We start from the raw sequence: 20213 nt of genomic DNA on the forward strand, positions 1-20213 counted from the left end.
TCTACCCACTAAGCAAAGGCAGCTGTTTCTCGAAAATATTTATCAATGGTTCTTTGGTGTACTTGCTTCTTCCATCTTGTCAAGTCCCCACCAGGCAGGGTAAAGGTTCAAAAGGGCAAGACAAGGTCATAACTTCAAGACAACTACAACACAATTTACTTGTACACTGAGTGGCCACATTATTAGGTACACCTGTATGCCTCCTTGTTAATGCAAGTATCTAATCAGCCAATCCTGTGGCAGTAACTCAATGCATAAAAGCATGCCGACGTGGTCAAAAGCTTCAGCTGTTATTCGAACCAGACGTAAAAATGGGGAAGAATTGTGATCTTAGAGTGACTTTGACTGTGGAATGATTGTTGATGCCAGAAAGGGTGGTCTGAGATCTCAGAAACTGCTGATTTCCTAGGATTTTAATGCACAGTGATCGCTAGAGCTTACAGAGAATGGTGCAAGAAACAAAAGAAAATTCCAGTGAGTGGTATCACAAATATGAAAAATCTGCAGATGCAGGAAATCCAAGGCAACACACACAAAATGCTGGAGGAACTGAAGAATGCTTGAGACATTAAGAAGGTTCTCAGTCTGAAACATTGACTGTTTACTCTTTTCCATAGATGCTGCCTGACCTACTGAGTTCCTCCAGTATTTTGCGTGTGTTGCTCAAGTGAGTTGCTCCGCGACAGATCTGAGGGGAATGGCCAGACTGGTTCAAGCTGACAGGAAGATGAGATTAACTCAAATAACCGTGTGTTCCAACAGTGGTGTTCAGAAGAGTACCTCAACATGTCAAACCTTGAAATGGATGTGTTACAGCAGCGGACGACCATATTGAGTTCCAAGGTGTACCTAGTAAAGTGGCCACTTTTATAAAGTAAAGCATTCGGGGTAGCCTCCAACATTGATTTCTTGAACTTCTGCTAACTGCCCCTCCCCATCCTCTCCTTCACCATTCCCTATTCCTGTATCCCTCTCACCTCTCACACCTTCTCTTCTTACGTCCCTCTGATGCTCCACCTCCTTCTCTTTCTTCCAGGGTCTTCTGCCCTCTCCTGTTAGATTCCCCCTCCTCCAGCCCTGTATCTCTTTCACCAATCAACTTCCCAGCTCTTTACTTCACCCCTCCCCCTCGCCTGGTTTCACCTATCACCTACCACCTTGTATTTCTGCCTCCCCTTCCATCCCCACCCCCATCCCCTTCCTTTCCAGTCCTGTTGAGAGATCTTGGCCTGAAATGCCAACTGGCTACTCTTTATCATAGATGTTGCCTGGCCTGCTGAGTTCCCCCAGCATTTAGTGTGTGTTGTACTCTCAGTTGCTTTCTGGGAGCATAGTCATACTCTGACACAGGATTTGAAATCAAGTTGCCCAAGACTGAGGTTGCCCAATTATGTCTTCAATTAAGAAACAAATCTGCCATACACTGTAGTGAACCTAAGCACATTGAAAATGCAGCATCCCATTTACTTTCAGTTCTTTGAATATTAATTATTGTAATTAAAATGATGGGGCAACAAAGATGTTTACTAGATGTGACAGAACGTATCCAGAGCTGACAAGCTTAAATGAAGTATTGGTAATGTCTGCTGAGAATAACTAACACAAACCAAAGGTGCTGGTCTATTTGTTTTTCACTTGTCTTTTTTTTAATAAAACTGACAATGTAAACTCTCAAAGATTACCAATTTAAGCAGCTCAGTGTGTCAGTGAAATACACTGAGTGTCTTACAGCTTCATTTACATAGTCCAGATAGGATGCCTAATACAAAATGAATGTTGAAGGTGCAGTGAATAATTCAGCTGCCATGTTCTGATGCTGGCCCTGCTGCAGATCATTGTGAGGAACTATCACAATGGGGCAAGCCTGGTTAGTCAGGGACAGGAGGGACAACAATTGAATCCAATAAGAGTATAAACATTGTAATCTGGTCTTTGTTGGTTGCTTGAACAAGTCTTGACTGAGCACAGGTTGTCACAAATCAGGTACATTAAATGAAGAGATAGAAGCGTTGGCCACACCACAGTTCAGCCACGGGCTCATATCTAAGAAAGGGTGGGCTGGCATTGAACAGGGTCCAGAGGAGGTTTATAAGGATGATCCTGGGAATGAAAATGTGAGGAGCGTTTGATGGCTCTGGGCCTGTACTTATGGGAGTTCAAAAGACTGATGGGATGTTTGCAAGAGTCTAGGACCAGAGGGCATAGCCTCAGAATAGAAGGACGCCCCTTTAGAACAGAGGTAAGGAGGAAATTCTTTAGCCAGAAGACAGTGAATCTGTAGAATTCATTGCTAGACAGCCGTGGAGGCCAAGTTAAATATTAGTTATATTTAAAGTAGAGACTGACAGATTCTCAATTTGTAAGGGCATGAAAAGTCATGGATAGAAGGCAGGATAATGGAATTGAGAGCGAAAGTAAATCAGCCACGATTGGATGGCAGGGCAGACTCCATGGGTTGAATGTCCGAATTCTGCTCCTATGCCTCGTAGGAGCAAAAAAAAAGTCCTCATAATGGCCAGGCAGCATCTCTAGGAAGAGGTACAGTCGATGCTTCAGGCAGAGACCTGGACCTCGGGTCTCGGCCTGAAACGTCGACTGTACCTCTTCCTAGAGATGCTGCCTGGCCTGCTGCGTTCACCAGCAACTTTGATGTGTGTTGCTTGAATTTCCAGCATCTGCAGAATTCCTGTTGTTTGCGTCCTCATAATGGGTCTGGATTAACCTGCTTCCTACTCTTCACAAATTTGCTACAGTTTTAGTCCTCCACCAATAGTTGCTAATTAAATAAATTGCTGCACTTGGTCAGTGGTACTACTCTGGCATTCAGTTCAGGTTCTGCTCCAGAGATTTGAGCAGATAATCCACTCTGCACCAACACTGGACTGTATGAATCCAGCAGGGCCCCATTGCCATTGCCTATATGGCAACAAACGACATAGAACAAAAGACGTTCCAGCTTTAGTGAAATTCACGGGACTGAAAGGTGTAAAATCTCAGGATCTGGTGATTTGGACTCTTGGGTTTTGAAGGGAGTGGTAAGGAGAAAGTGCATACCTAGTAAACTTAACCAGCTGGTACCTATGCAGCCAGAGTTATTATACACTGGCAAGAAAAATTCTAGGAATATTAATCAACTGCTTTTTATGAAAATAAAAATGAATTATATTTTAAGTTCATTGCAAAATAAGTGTGAAAGCTAAGGTACAATCAATCACAAGGGCAGTGTAGTTGTAGGCTGATTAGCAGCAACTTTCTGTGGAGGTTTGACACTTCATGTGATGGTAAGTACACTCATTCATTTGATTTATTTTTGCTGTATTTTATATTAATACTACCTTGCCTTAAAATACAGAACTGCAGTGCAAAACATTATTATTTAAAAGGATAGGGAGATGACACATAGTTCAGTAATTTATTTGAAGGTTTATGCACAGAATACCAATGCACTGTATGATGTAGAGTCTGTTCTTTCTGAGCAATTTTCATAAAACAGCACCCACATTCTCCACATCTGACAGATGCTATATTCTCAGTTGGCTCCTACTGATAACAAAGGAGCAAATGTAATCCCGTTATTTATAAAATGATTGAGACTCATCAAGGAACAGTGGATCAGTTAGCTTAGCATCAGTAGTAGGAAAAAATCTTGGATTCTGTTATGAAAGATGTGGTAATGTGGTTCTTAGGAAATAATCAGCTTGGGCAAAATCAAACAAGGGAAAATCTGCAGATGCTGGGAATCCAAGCAACACACACAAAATGCTGGAGGAACTCAGCAGGCCAGGCAGCATCCATGGAAGGAAGATTTAAACTTCTTCAGGGTAGGCATCCCTGGAAGAGACTTCACAGTGTGGTAGTAGCAAACACAGGAAGATCTCCAAATGCTAGAAAGATGCTGCCTAGCCTGCTGAGCTCCTCCAGCATTTTGTGTGTGTGTGTTGCTTGGTGCAAAGTCAAGATAGGTTCATGAATAGGAAATCATATTTGACCTTTTGATTGGAATATTTTTTGAAGTTGAAACCAGCAAAATAGAAAAGGGTTAGTGAGCGAAAGTGGAGCATCCACACTTTTGGAAATCCTTTAATAAGGTGCCACACGAGATTATTGAACAAAACGATCATGCTTAGCATTGCAGGCAATATACAGACGTGAAATAATAACTGGTTGATGGCCAGAGCACAGAGAGTGGGAATAAACGTACCATTTTCAAGTTGGAAAGCTCTGTCCTCGCAGTACCTGGCAGGTTTGCTTGCACTGCAGGGATCCTAGCCATTCACAGTCTGTGTCACAGCAATTCCTTTTCATCTCTGCCCCGAATGTCTCCTCCTGTTTTGAAACTATGACTCCCGGTTCTACTCACCTTAGCTTGGGGAAGCATTTCCATCTTCACACCTTCAAGCCCCAGTAAGAATAAATGAATTCCAGATCCACACTGCCAAGCCCCATTGGCATCCTGCTTAGCTAAAGGGATTGCTGATGATACAAAGCTGAATGGCAGAATGAATGGTCTCTCAATTTAAATAAATGGCACATGTAATATAATGTGGAAAAGTAGGTCATAGAACAAAATAGAAAGGCAGAGTGCTGTTTAAAAATGATGACAGATTAAGAGGTGCTGGTATCCGGAAAGTGCCATGTGTTCTGATACATGAGTCACTTAAAAATTAAACATGAAGATACAGAAAGCAATTAGTATGGCAAATGATATGTTACCAGAGCTAAGATGCATTATAAGAGATGAGCATAAGAGTCTTTCTCCAACTATAATAGATCTCTGCAGAGACTTCATCTGGGATCTTGTGTACCTAACAGAGGGAATGCAGTGAAGGTTAACTTCTGAGATGGCAGGTTTGCTGTACGAGGAGGCATTTGCATCTGACTCTAGTCTCACCCACGTTTAAAAGAATAAAAGATGATTTAATTGAATGGCTTCTTAATGGGGCTTGGAAGTATGGATATGGAAATGCTTCCTCAAGCTGAGGTGACCAGAACCAGGAATCCCGGTTTCAAAATAACAGGAGACACTTGGGACAGAGATGAGAAGGAATTGCTACAAATGAAGAGTAGTGAACGTTTGAAGGCAAGGAAAAAACCTTATTGATTGGCAGAGCATATGCAAGGGAATATGAATAGCCAAACTATACTTCTATACTTCTCTGTTCTTGTGAGATAACAGTGCAGCTAATCTTGGTCTGCAGTTACTGGTCATAGACTGAATGGAAAAGAGGACAACCGTTCCTAGTTCCTGACTGAGATAGAGTATTCCTACTCTGAGTTGCTATGGAGATACTGCTACGAGAGAAGCTGAAGTCTAATGATACAGCTTTTTCAGTAATTGTTTGCTCCATACGTTATGCCAGTCAAGATATTGGTCTTTGTCTGCCATTGTGCCTTTAACAATAAGTGCTGAGATCTCTACAAATGGCATTATAACTCCCTCTCAGTTCTGAGTTGGACAAGGAGGAGAAGTAAATGAGTTCAATTTCTAGCACTGCAGTGATTCCAGCTGAAAATTGTACAACACGAATGACACAGAAGGGCTAAATTAGACTTAGGCATGATGGTTCTCATATGAGAACAGACAGAAGAGTGGCTTCATGAGTCAAAGAAATGGGGAAATAAATGACAGTGGAGTGAAAACAAAATATGAGACTGGACATCGGTAAGGAAAATAACAATGAGTGTTTACTCTTCCTTCCTACTGGAATCTGGTTCAGAGAAGTTACAAACCCTTGCAACATGGCAGTGTTATATTAACCCCAGAAAATATTAGGCTATAAATTCCAACATTCTGGGTCACCCTACTAGAGATCTAGATGGTTACAAAAAGATCAAGAACTTCAGTTGCAAGGTTTGCCATAGGACATACTTGAATTTCCCTTTGCAATACCAAACTGAAGCTGAAATTGTCAGTTTCACTGCAGTGAAACTATTGTACTGCAAGTTCTCACAGCTGTGGCCATTTAGCCTAGCAGGTGCAATCTCTGAAGCCAGCACATAATAGAACACAGCGTAAGGCAACTGGTAGTTTTCCAACCACAAATGAGTAGTGTTTCTGAAAGGATGCTGAACTAATGTGAATGTTTCCAGGGATCCGAGCAACAACAGTCCTACTTAATCAGGTAATTGCCAGGAAGATTACTGAAAGTCAGTGGATGCATCAACTTTAGGGAAGTCTACACTGTAGCTAATTCTGTGTCCATTCTGCCAGTGGCTGTGAGCTGAAAGAAAAGTTGATCAGCCATGTCTCCTTCAGTATGGGGTTTGGATGATGTCCCTCATGAAGCAGTGGGATGTGGCGGCAGTCTGGACTGATCCCTTAAAGCAGCTGAGAGTGACCATGAACTTTACCTGAAGTAGCAAAGTAGTCCAAGCACAAAGACAAAACTATATTGGGATGGCACGAGGCAGTAGGTCGAAGCATGGACAGAGAATGCAGTACGTTGATCTTTTAAAAAGCGCAGTTTCAGGAGAAATAGGACAACTAAGAGATGTCTTTCTCCAAGTAATTAAAATATATCTTTCTTTTCAGACCAGTGAGGTTGAAAATCTAATTTTCATTTTTGATTTTTGTCCATTGCACTGCTGCTCATATCACTTGCAGGAGATTTACACCCAAAAAAAAGTTGCTTGGGCAAGCAAAAGTCCTGCTGAAAAGTAAGGAGCTGAATTTTTGAAGGGCATAAATGACATTGAAGAATGTTTGGACAATTGCTTTACTCTGGATTAAGCCAATTTTAAACTACGCGGCTTGTTTTGTTTTACGTGGGGCGGGCATGGTATGAATAAATTTCTAGGCTGTATTGAATGTCCTTAGTCACATTCCATAATTCAAAACTGGACCTTGAATGCAGAAGTACAACAGTGACCAGAGGCACTCGAGTTCTGCTGCCGTGAACACAGGCTGGCGATTAGAATGACTAATGAGAGGAACCTTGAACCAGCACAAGAAAAGCAAGGAATGGAAAAAAAAGTCGATTGTATTGAAAGAATGCAACAGATTATGTATGCAAGTTATTCAGGCCTGATATAGGAAGATGCAGGGAATGTTCCTGACTGGGAAGGTTCATGGCAACAGAGGGAAGAAGCTGGCAAAGAGGAATGTAATTAGATAATACAATGTGATGGGCAGGATTAACTTCCTTGCCACTTTTTCTCTTCTCGTGACCGTCCTGGTGGTTTCTTAGATACAAGACCTCCACTCTTCTTTGCAAGTTGAGCAATGACGAAACTGCAGAATTATTTATATCCCTTTATACCCTTTGATTAAATGCAGTTTTGTTATTGTCTAGTACTTTGTCTACGATCAATCTGTGCAAATGTTCCGTGGGCTGATTGGGACAATGCATGACTTCCATTAATCACTCAGTCTAAGTGCTATCATTGATCTCTCACAGGTTTTCACACATGCAGAGCTCAAGAACAGTGAACAGGGTTTAAAGCTTTTTTTTCTGACTGGGTTTTCAATAGCTTTTGTGCAGAATGTTTTTCTGCTTAGTTATCCTTTCATTACAGCTGCATTTGTGCCAACAACAGGCTTCCCAATAGTAACGCTACACAGAATGATTTCTGCTGGTTAGTAAGGAGATTATGAATGACACAGATTAATAATGACTACCAAAGGAAATGAACAGAGAGATTATAAAGTTAATGGCTGGCATCCTGAATTCTTTGTCATTGTTCAAACAGAGGCCAAAAATTCCTTGGAGGGGGAAAAAAATAAAGGTATTTACTTAGAGAAAAATGTTGAATATTCAACAGACTAAACCTCAGGCTTCCCACCTCTTGACATTGCACAAAAGGTCAGAGAAGAATGAGACTTGTCAAGGCTCAGATTGGTAACTATTTACAAAGAGTACAGAAGAGAAACAGGCCTTAATTTGATGTGTGCTGGAAACCTGTCCTTGATTCTATGAAAAGATGATACATCATACTCATGAAGCTCGACTTGCTCACCAAGTGTCAATACCCATTTGATGCTGTTTGACCCCCTGAGCATCTCCAGCATTTTGTTTTTACTGCCATAATTTCTCTGTTGTCCCCTCTAGCTCCATTGCTACAACTAATTTAGTATTGCTAGTTTGTAACGATATCCTCAACCGAATTTTCAGAGTAAATTAGAAACAGTAGTGACTGTGAGTGCCCTATTTAACTTCTCTCCAAACTACTCTTTGTTTGCTACTTTTTAGCCAATTTGACACATTGAGAACCTTTCCACTTCGTTCTACATCTCTACTGAGTGATTTTTACAATAGTCTCTTTAAAGTCCAAGTGCACCCATATCAAAAGGCCTAACTACCGTGGTTGCCACTTCTCTAAAGAATAGTCAAACATGGGCCCCATGAACCTACAAATTTTCCTCTGATAATCAATCTATTACTTTGCTGAGAACAGAACAGATGCCTTTTTTTTGGACAGGGAGGAAGCGGGAGGGAGTGTGATTAGGCATTTGCCTTTACCAGTCAAAACCTTCTTGTTAACTGGATGGCATTGAGCAGCGATATAAATACTGTTGAAATAAAAAGTTTGTTGAATCACCTTTTGGCTGCTGTGTCACTAGAGATAACCAGTTCCTGCTGCGTTCACCAGCAACTTTCATGTGCGTTGCTTGAAATTCCAGCATCTGCAGATTTCCTCATGTTTGCGTTTATAAATTCACTACTGCGAAGCCTCTTCCAGTGACGCCTACACTGAAGAAGTTTACATCTTCTCTTCCTAGAGATGCTGCCTGGCCTGCTGCATTCACCAGCAACTTTTATGGGTGTTGCTCCAAATCTTGTTGTTGGTTACAGAACTAATGAGGTTAACTCAGCTTGTGAGCTCTCTGTTGGAGATGGAGCAGAGTACTCAACACCTACAATCGCCCTCTCTTGAACAACATGAGAAACTGGATACAAAAGCTAACAGGATGCCTGACCAAGCCCTCTTTCTCTCCTGAAAAGTTGTGTCTATCATTAAGGACCTCCATCAGGAAGGAGATGCAGAAGCCTGAAGGCACATACTCAACGATTCAGGAACAGCTTCTTCCCCACGTGCCGTTCAATTTCTGAATGGACATCGAATCCATGAGCACTACCTCACTACTGGGTTTTATTTCTAACTTTGCACCACACACACACACACACACACAATATTCTGTGTATACTTATTGTAATTCACAGTTTTTCTTTTCTGATATTATATATTGCATTGCACCTCTGCCGCAAAGTTAACAAATTTCACAAAATATGCTGGTTATATTAAACCTGATTTTGATTCTGGTACTTGCCCAGGTGCCCATGACTCAAACAAGGCTAGCTGGTGGATACTTGCATGCTTATCTTAATTTGAGTCCCAAGGAGATGTGCAGCGTTAAATCCTTCAGGAATTTAATATCACACAATGCCAGATTACAGAAGCCATCAGAAAGTTTAGCTGGAGCCATTATTTACTGTGAGAATCTAAAACATGTTTTTTAATGGATATACAGCTGCAACATTGAAAATGGAGCCAGTAGTAACAGTTTAATTTGTTTCCAGTAACCTGCATTTAGCAGATCTTGATTTAGGATTTATCTGCCAAAAAGAGAAAACTGTTAAGAGCCTCCTTATCACAAACAGAGGAATTAGTGAATAAGAATTTAGGAGACAAATAGAACCAAGTTGTCAGGTTCTGTATGCCAGTTAAGATTTCCTGGACTACTTTTTGGAAAACCAAGCAGCATCAAGGATGCTCAGTTCAATCTCAATTTAATGATGCACTTCCACAGTATTTACAGCACAGGAACAAGACAATTCAGACCAACAGATCCACACTAGTATTCATGCTCCACAAGTTTGTTTGCTATGTGCTGTGTTGTATGACGATCATGGTCTTTCTATGACCATGATTGCTTTTGGCAAATTTTTCTACTGAAGTGGTTTGCCATTGCCTTCTTCTGGGCAGTGTCTTTCCAAGACGGGTGACCCTAGCCATTATCAATACTCTTCAGAGATTGGTGGTTGCATAACCAGCACTTGTGATATGCACCAACTGCTCATATGACCACTCACCACCTGCTCGTATGTCTTCATGTGACCCTGATAAGGGGGCTCAGCACGTAATACAGCTTGCCGAAGCCTGACCTGTTGGCTAGTGAAAGAACGAGCTCGTCCTTTAGTACAGATGTATCTCCAGCCGAGGCACAAAAGCTCCACAACTTTCTTCATCTGACTTTCAATCCCTCTTCCTACTCCTTCCTCCCTCCCTCACTCTATATCCAGCTTCACTTTTAATACTACTTAGTTCAAATATTACTTTGGTAGTAAGTTCTTCTCAAAGGGAGCATGAATCTCTGGATTTATCTGCCCCACAGACTTAGAACCATAGAAACTACAGTACAGAAACAGGCCCTTTGGCCCTTCTTGGCTGTGCCGAACCATTTTCTGCCTAGTCCCACTGACCTGCACACGGACCATATCCCTCCATACACCTCCCATCCATGTATCTGTCCAATCTATTCTTAAATGTTAAAAAAGAACCTGCATTTACCACCTCGTCTGGCAGCTCATTCCATACTCCCACCACTCTCTGTGTGAAGAAGCTCCCCCTAATGTTCCCTTTAAACTTTTCCCCCCTCACCCTTAACCCATGTCCTGGTTTTTTTCTCCCCTTGCCTCAGTGGAAAAAGCCTGCTTGCATTCACTCTATCTATACCCATCATAATTTTATATACCTCTATCAAATCTCCCCTCATTCTTCTACGCTCCAGGGAATAAAGTCCTAACCTATTCAACCTTTCTCTGTAACTGAGTTTCTCAAGTCCCGGCAACATCCTTGTAAACCTTCTCTGCACTCTTTCAACCTTATTTATATCCTTCCTGTAATTTGGTGACCAAAACTGAACACAATACTCCAGATTCGGCCTCACCAATGCCTTATACAACCTCATCATAACATTCCAGCTCTTATACTCAATACTTCGATTAATAAAGGCCAATGTACCAAAAGCTCTCTTTACGACCCTATCTACCTGTGACGACACTTTTAGGGAATTTTGTATCTGTATTCCCAGATCCCTCTGTTCCACTGCACTCCTCAGTGCCTTACCATTAACCCTGTATGTTCTACCTTGGTTTGTCCTTCCAACGTGCAATACCTCACACTTGTCAGTATTAAACTCCATCTGCCATTTTTCAGCCCATTTTTCCAGCTGGTACAAGTCCCTCTGCAGGCTCTGAAAACCTTCCTCACTGTCTACTACACCTCCAATCTTTGTATCATCAGCAAACTTGCTGATCCAATTTACCACATTATCATCCAGATCATTGATATAGATGACAAATAACAATGGACCCAGCACTGATCCCTGTGGCACACCACTAGTCACAGGCCTCCACTCAAAGAAGAAATTTTCTACCACCACTCTCTGGCTTCTTCCATCGAGCCAATGTCTAATCCAATTTACCACCTCTCCATGTATACCTAGCGACTGAATTTTCCTAACTAACCTCCCATGCGGGACCTTGTCAAAGGCCTTACTAAAGTCCATGTAGACAATATCCACTGCCTTCCCTTCATCCACTTTCCTGGTAACCTTCTCGAAAAACTCCAACAGATTGGTTAAACATGACCTACCACGCACAAAGCCATGTTGACTCTCCCTAATAAGCCCCTGTCTATCCAAATGCTTGTAGATTCTGTCTCTTAGTACTCCCTCCAATAACTTACCTACTACTGACGTTAAACTCACCGGCCTATAATTTCCCAGATTATTTTTCGATCCTTTTTTAAACAACGGAACAACATGAGCCACTCTCCAATCCTCCGGCACTTCACCCGTAGACAGCGACATTTTAAATATTTCTGCCAGGGCCCCCGCAATTTCAACACTAGTCTCCTTCAAGGTCCGAGGGAACACCCTGTCAGGTCCCGGGGATTTATTCACTTTAATTTTCCTCAAAACAGCAAGCACCTCCTCCTTTTCAATCTGTACAGTTTCCATGGTCTCACTACTTGATTCCCTCAATTTCATAGATTTCATGCCAGCTTCCTTAGTAAATACAGACGCAAAAAACCTATTTAAGAGCTCCCCCATTTCCTTTGGTTCCGCACAAAGCCGACCACTCTGATCTTCAAGAGGACCAATTTTATCCCTTACAATCCTTTTGCTCTTAATATACTTGTAAAAGCTCTTTGGATTATCCTTCACTTTGACTGCCAAGGCAACCTCACGTCTTCTTTTTGCCCTCCTGATTTCTTTCTTAAGTATTTTCTTGCACTTCTTATACTCCTCAAGCACCTGATTTACCCCCTGTTTCCTATACATTTCATACAACTCCCTCTTCTTCTTTATCAGAGTTGCAATATCCCTTGAGAACCAAGGTTCCTTATTCCTATTCAATTTGCCTTTAATCCTGACAGGAACATACAAACTCTGCACTCTCAAAATTTCCCCTTTGAAGGCTTCCCACCTACCAATCACATCTTTGCCAGAGAACAACCTGTCCCAATCCACGCTTTTTAGATCCTTTCTCATTTCTTCAAATTTGGCCTTCTTTCAGTTCAGAACCTCAATCCTAGGACCAGATCTATCCTTGTCCATGATCAAATTGAAACTAATGGCATTATGATCACTGGAACCAAAGTGCTCCCCTACACAGACTTCCGTCACTTTCCCTAATTCGTTTCCTAACAGGAGATCCAATATTGCATCCCCTCTAGTTGGTCCCTCTATATACTGATTTAGAAAACTTTCCTGAACACATTTTACAAACTCTAAACCATCTAGACCCCTAACAGTATGGGAGTCCCAATCAATGTATGGAAAATTAAAATCCCCTACCACCACAACTTCATGTTTCCTGCAGTTGTCTGCTATCTCTCTGCAGATTTGCTCTTCCAAGTCTCGTTGACTATTGGGTGGTCTGTAATACAATCCCACTAATGTGGCCATACCTTTCCTATTTCTCAGCTCCAACCATAAGGACTCAGTAGACAAGCCCTCTAATCTGTCCTGCCTGAGCACTGCTGTAATATTTTTCCTAACAAGCAAGGCTACTCCCCCACCTTTCATTCCTCTGCCTCGATCACATCTGAAACATCGGAACCCCGGAATATTAAGCTGCCAGTCCTGCCCCTCCTGTAGCCAAGTTTCACTAATTGCTACAACATCATAATTCCACGTGTCAATCCACGCCCTCAACTCATCCGCCTTCCCCGCAATACTCCTAGCATTGAAATATATACACCTCAGAAGATTTTTACCACCACTCACAACCTTTCTATCAGCGGATTTGCTTAAACTTCCAATATCACTTATTTTCACCCCAGCCACACTGTCAGCTCTGGCACTCTGGTTCCCATCCCCCTGCAAATCTAGTTTAAAGCCTCCCCAATAGCACTAACAAACCTCCCTGAAAGGATATTGGTCCCCCTGTGGTTCAAGTGTAACCCGTCTCTCTTGTACAGGTCCCACCTGCCCCAGAAGAGGTCCCAATGATCCTGAAATCTGAAACCCTGCCCCCTACACCAGTTCCTCAGCCACTTGTTCCTTGTCCAGAGCATCCTATTCCTACCCTCACTGGCACCTAGCACAGGTAGCAATCCTGAGATTACCACCCTTGAGGTCCTGCTTTTCAACTTCCTACCAAGTTCTCTATACTCACTGTCCAGGACCTCTTCACTCTTCCTTGCTATGTCATTGGTGCCTATGTGCACCACGAGCTGGTCACCTTCCCACTTCAGAATGTCATGCAATCGATCAGAGACATCCTTGATCCTGGCACCCGGGAGGCAACAAACCATCCTGGATTCTCCGTCACGACCACAGAACCTCCTATCTGCACCTCTAACTATCGAGTCCCCTATCATTACCGCTCTCCTCTTTCTCCCCCCTCCCTTCTGCACTGCAGAGCCAGACTCAGTGCCAGAGATCCGGCTACTGCAGCTAGTCCCAGGTAAGTCAACCCCCCCAACAGTATCCAATGCGGTATACTTGTTGTTGAGGGGAATGGCCACTGGGGAACCCTGCTCTGCCTGCCCTTTCCTCTTCCCTCGCCTGACAGTGACCCAATTTCCTGTCCTCTGCTCCTTTGGCGTAACTACCTCCCTGTAGCTACGATCTATAATCTCCTCATTCTCCCGAATGATCCGCAGGTCATCCAGCTCCTGCTCCAGTTCCCTAACGCGGTTTGTCAGGAGCTGCAGCTGGATGCACTTCTTGCAGGTGTCGTTGTCAGGGACACCAGAGGGCTCCCTGACTTCCCACATCCTGCAAGAGGACCATTCCAACATCCTGCCTGGCATTCTCTCTACGCTAGACAAACTGAACAAAGAACTTACTGGAACCTACCCTGGCCTGTGCCTGTTCTCGCCGAAGCCTGTTTGAGCCAAAGCTGCCCCACTCTGACGATGGCCGCTACAACGATGGCCGCTGTATATGGTGGTCTGCTTTTTAAACCTTGGCGCGCTACGTCACGCGCCTGCGCAGTGCAGACCCTTCTCCCCGAGCAGTTCTTTAAAAAAAAACGACTTTTTCGACCCGAATTCTTCCGCTCACTTCTTCAGCTACTTGCTTTGACTGAAACAAGAACCGCTGAAATTTTCCCTTTTTAAACTTCTATGTGCTGCATTTTTGAAAGATAAGAGGATGAGGGCTACGGCCATCTGGCACAGAGGAAGTTGAAGGCTGGGTAGATCGGCCACGTTGAAGTGATGAGGCAGGTAGAAGGGGGCCACATGGGCCATTCCTGTCCGTCAGGGGCACCAGCCTCCCCAGAATCCAGGATATCTTCAAGGAGCGATGCCTCAAAAAGGCAGTATCCATCATTAAGGGCCCCCATCACCCAGCACATGCCCGCTTCTCATTGCCACCATCAGGCAGGAGGTACAGGAGCCTGAATTACTTACTGTAATTCACACTTTTTATTATTATTACATTTTGCAATGCACTTGCTGCTACATAAGAAATCTCACGACATGTACAGGTGATATTAAACCTGATTCTCTTTCTGTTTCTTGTGAGCGAGGGGCTATAGAGAAATAAAGCACACAAATTGACCCTTCAACCCCTTCAGTCCCCAGTGACCATCAACCATCTATTTGTATTAATACTATTCTTCTTATTATTCTCCCCACGTTCCCATAAACTCCCTGCAGATCCCATGCTCACCTACACACGAGGTGAAATTTACAATGGCCAATCTCACAGCAGGAAGTTGGGAGGTGAGGATGTGCAAATTCTACACAGACAGGATCTGACATCAGGAATGAACACAGGTTCAGGGTGCTGTGTGGTACTACTAGGCCTTACGAGCTGTGCTGTGTGTTCTTCATTCTCCGGTCAAAAGTTTTCCCAAATATCCTAATGGATTTATTACCAAATGATGTGGGAATTGGTGATAAGGAAGAATTTAGCCAAGGGGTTAGATGGGAATTTTAAAAAACAGATTTCAGACTGTCACCTATTAATGGCATAAACTTCCGACGCAAGCAAAGACAGGTATGTACCAGGGGAATCTACAGTATTTGCATAGTGTTGTTCCTTCTTGCATCTTGTGGTGCATCAGGCTGCATTATGGCTGCTTCTGTAGCATTCTGACTGTTTTTTTACGAGGCCGAGTTGCTGGCTCAAAGTGTGGGTGGAAAGCGTACAAGGAGCCGGCCGGATTTGAACTCGGGACCATTTGCCCTGAAGTCTGGTGCTAATGCTACTGCTCCACTAGCTGACTACCTGGATAATGACAGCTCAAAAGCTTGTGAATTATGCTGCATCAATGAAAACAATCTCATTCATAATTTGGCAAGGACTTCTAATTCAGCTGTAACGGGTGGGCTTTCTTGCAGATTGGCAAAACAGTGAAGGAACAGCACAGTCATATTATAGAGGAGCTCAACATGGTCCTTTTGACACAAATACCTCTGCAAGTGCATCTAAACTACAGGAGGCAGGTGGTTCAAGGCAACACTCTCCTAAATTTAAACACAAGAGAATTCTGCAGATTCTGAAAATCCAGGGTAACATGCAAAGAGAAGAGAAAATGCTGGAGGAACTCAGCAGGTCAGGCAACAGCTATGGAGAGGAATAAACAGTAATCCTGATGAAGGGTCTCGGTTCAAAACGTCGACTACTTATTCCTGTCCATACGTGTCTCCATCCCTGCTGATTTCCTCCAGCATTTTGTGTGTGCCCCTCTCCCAAACAATTGGGTTTGTACTTTTACTGATTTTCTTGTCTCCCTAAAGGTTTGATTCTGTGGTCTCCAATCACCTCCTGACATTCTGCACGAGCTGTACATTTCAGTGAACTGTTTAACAGGGATCACAGCTAAGCCAGAACCTGCCACAACTCAAGGCTCATACATGCATGCAGTTTTTAAGAATAACTAAAAGAAAAAGGAATCACTGTCAGACATCCCAAATTATATTTTATTTCTGGATTCCAGCTTACATCTGTTAAAATGTCCCTTTGTTGAAGGCAGACTGGGTTAAATCACATCAGCTTCTGTGATTTAAGCATCATTTACTGCACAGATTTCTGATAAACATAGTGATATAAGATGTTCTGTTTTAATATTGCATGGTTCTAAAATGTATTGTTTTTATAGTGACTATTTGCTACAGGAATGTGATTTCAGAGCATAACTGTTCATTTCTGAAATAGCTCACTTTGGAGAAATTAGGTTCTTAATGAAGTCTCAAGCCAAGCTCTTACTTGAGTATTTGCAGTGATCAGATCACTCATGTGCCAGAGAGGTCTCCTTGAAGCAACAATGACCATCAAACTGGATTTCCCGGTTTTAAAATTTTTGTGATTTTCTTTTCCAGAAAAAGAATTCAAGAAATTGTCTTGTTAGCAACTGGCAAGACTAGCAAATAAAGAGGAGACAAGCTCTCAGGAGTAGAGTTACAAATCTTCTCCCTCCAGCACCCCCCCCCCCCACACCAAGTTGCTAACGAGTTTGTTCTGTTTGACCAAGGCGGCAATAAAAAAAACTCTAACGAGAAGATGACTTCAAATCAGAGCTAGCAATAGAGCATCCAGCTATGTCACCAAAGTGCTTGTTACACTACTAAACATCAACCCACCGAATTTCTCTGTTTTTTTCCTGAAGTTGCTGACGTGGGCAATGAGCTCACAGGCACTCTTCTTCTAGGAACCTAACCAAGCGAGATTGGATCACAGACAGCATGAAACTGGAAGTATATTCGCCAACGCAGAAGCAAGTATCTAGAAGTTCAATAGATCTTTCCTCCTCTATTTGATTGGTTGCTGTGGCCTATTTTGGAGACCCAATTAAGATCTGTCAACACGGCTCAGACCCAAGAATAAACCCTTGGCTTCCTGGATTACAATCCCATTGTATAAGACTTTATGAAACCGAGGACTTTCAGGTTTTGTACAAGCAGTTACTGAATCTGGTTTCAAGAGGTTCAAAATGGAGCCTATCAGCTGAAAGAGAGAGAATTCCATTATTGAATGACTATTGGTAAAAAGGCACTCATCAGTTGGTCATTGACAAAGCAATTGCTCTAGACCAGGAGTTTCCAAACTTATTTTAAAGCCACGGACCCCTACTATTAACCAAGGGGTCTGAGAACCCCAGGCTGAGAACCTCTGCTCTAAGACAGTGCAGTTATCTTTTCTACAGAACCAAAGAGTAGTCATAAAGTAAGTAAATTTATTTTTATTGGCTTGAAAATCTATAAACTTACACTGAAATTCATAATTTCCAAGTAAAGCAAAACACCGACTTGCCTTTAGATAGAATTATTACTTCAGAGATGCAAAAAAAAATCTCAAAAAAGCTTAACAAGAGTGTCATCAAACTAAATATGATTCCAAGTCATATGGGGAGATATTAAGATGATGACTAAAAGTTAGGTCAATACGATTTTAAGGATCTTTTAAATGAAAGAATAGAAAGCTATGAGTTACAAGGGGGTGCACAGAGTAAGACAAAAAGAGAGAAAATCAAGACAATGAAGAGATTAAAAAACAAGTATGATTTTGAAATATAGTGTTTCTTAACTAGGAGCCAACAGAGATCTGTGAGTACAGCCATGATGATTGGATAGGATTGAATGCAGGAAAAGGCACAGAGAGCAGAATCTTTCATCATCTCAAGTTCACACTGGGGACAAAGTTGGAACCAGTCAAGTGGAAGTTGGAATAGTCAAGTATCGAGCTTACACCAGGTACAGATGAGGGATTTACCAGTGGATAAACTGAAAGCAGTGGGACAGAGGTGGATTATATTACAGAGACAGAACCAGGAGGTCGCAGTCAAGATGCAAATGTATTGTAATGCAGCAGCTCATTTTGTGTCAAATACAAACCTGAGGTTGCAAATAACAGAAGGCAGCTTTCAAAAAGTGCCTAAGGAGGGGAATAGAATTGACAGAAGGAGTTTGTATCAGACATTGAAAACAATGGCATGAGGTTTAGTAACATTTTGGACGAAGTTTCTATTCGTATTACACTAGATGCTATAGAAACAAGCATGACCACTTTAAGAATGTGGTGGAGTCAAGTAAGGTAGCAATATAATAGAGCTGGATATATATGTGGAAAGTGACATTTGTTTGGATGAATGGACTAAAAAAAATAAAAGGGGCTCAACAATCTATTATTGGTAACAGTAAGGAAACAAGAGAAGCCACAACCAACAAGGATAGAAGGAAGAGAGTGTGATCCCACTTGGCCTGATCACAGCTGCATGACACATCCTCACAAACATAACTACAGATATATTCCATTAATATTCCCCTGCCTCTTCCCAAAATCACCGACTCCATGTGGGAATGAACAATGTGGACGCTTACTGCTCTCTGTCATTGTTATTATTTGTGAAGCCTCTACAGTGAAGCTGCATGGAATTCCGAACAGATAAACCGGATCCCAGTAAAAGAGTGAATTGTGCCAGGGAGCTCATCTCTCTTTAGGTCACTAAAATCTAATGGTACTTCTTGACTATTGCCCTGCCTGAGACCAATCAGGTATTAAATCTGGAAAACTTTTGAAGGTGAGAAGCCAGGCACAGGTTTTGGTAGGAGCTCACTGTTTTCACTTCTATCTGCTAAGCAAAGGCGTGCACTCACCCTGCAGGGCTTCTTTGGCTCGGGCCAGCTCGGTCTCCTTCTGGGCAAGCTGTACTTTCAGCTCAGTCACCGACAGGATCTCAGCTGATTTTCCTGCATTCGTGTCCTCCAGCTCCTTTGTTAGCATCTCCTTCATCTGCCTCAGCCACTGTACCTCCTCCTGGAGCCGGGAAACCTCCTCACGAAGAAGTACTGTCAACAGACCAGACCAGATGTGCAGTTTAATAACAGATATCGTCAACTGTAATAAAAAAAAATCTGCAGGCCCGTCACTGTCTGGTGGAAAAATAATGAATTACATAGCGTTATAGAACACCACAGCACGGAAACAGACCCTCCGGTCCATCTTGTCTGTGCTGAACTGTTATTCTGCCTACTCCCATCGACCTGCACCTGAACTATAGCCCTCCAGACCCCTCCCATCCATGTATTTATCCAAGTTGCTCTCAAACTTTGCAATTGAACCCCCATCCACCGCTTCCACTGGCAATTCATTCCACAGTCGAGCCACCGAGTGAAGTTCCCCCTCAGACTCCCCTCAAGTATTTCAGAGATTTAAATATCAGAGATCCTTCATCAGAACGCTTGTTAGAAAAACATCTATCATTCAGTCAAAGGCTGGATTCAAACTGTCCCTTTGCCATGTCACTATTTGCACACAATGAGATGAAATGCATGAAGCTCACAGCCACGGCTGTCTGGGAGTTCACAACATCAACTGAAATACTTAATATGCATCTTATGTACAAAGAGTACTTGCCCTTGCATTCTTTGTTCAGGTTCTTTCCAGGTTATGGCAGAGCTCCAATCTGGAAAACTGTCCATAATCTGAACGACTGACAAATCAAAAATGCAGCCATGCACTGAGTTTCTGCACAGCAGAAGATGCCTGCAGAGGTGGGTTGTCCCACAGAACAGTTAGTCTGCAGAAGCATTTTATATCTAACTTTTTTTCATTCTTAATAATAAAAAGCTGATATTAAAAGACTTAGCCCAAGTTTATTGATATCAGCAAGTTCATTAAAAAAAATTATTGCTGGCCTGGACAGCGTGTCTCTGGGTAGGATTTGCCAAATCAATATCAACTAGGATATATTCTTCTCAGGTTTGATGTGATAAAATTCCCGCTAGTGTCAAGAACAGTCACTGGAGGC

At 42.5% G+C, this 20213-nt stretch overlaps 1 protein-coding gene across 4 annotated transcripts in view; it reads right to left on the minus strand.

Moving 5' to 3' along the window:
* Positions 1-20213, minus strand: part of LOC134337820 (kazrin-like) — a 719044-nt gene that overhangs the window by 200415 nt on the left and 498416 nt on the right. For all 4 annotated transcript variants that reach the window (XM_063033089.1, XM_063033088.1, XM_063033091.1 and 1 more), the window contains one exon: positions 19060-19251. In XM_063033089.1, coding sequence (XP_062889159.1) covers positions 19060-19251 — 192 coding nt within the window. The remainder of the gene's footprint in view (positions 1-19059; positions 19252-20213) is intronic.

The sequence above is a fragment of the Mobula hypostoma genome, chromosome 25, assembly GCF_963921235.1.
Source record: "Mobula hypostoma chromosome 25, sMobHyp1.1, whole genome shotgun sequence".
Lineage (NCBI taxonomy): Eukaryota > Metazoa > Chordata > Chondrichthyes > Myliobatiformes > Myliobatidae > Mobula > Mobula hypostoma.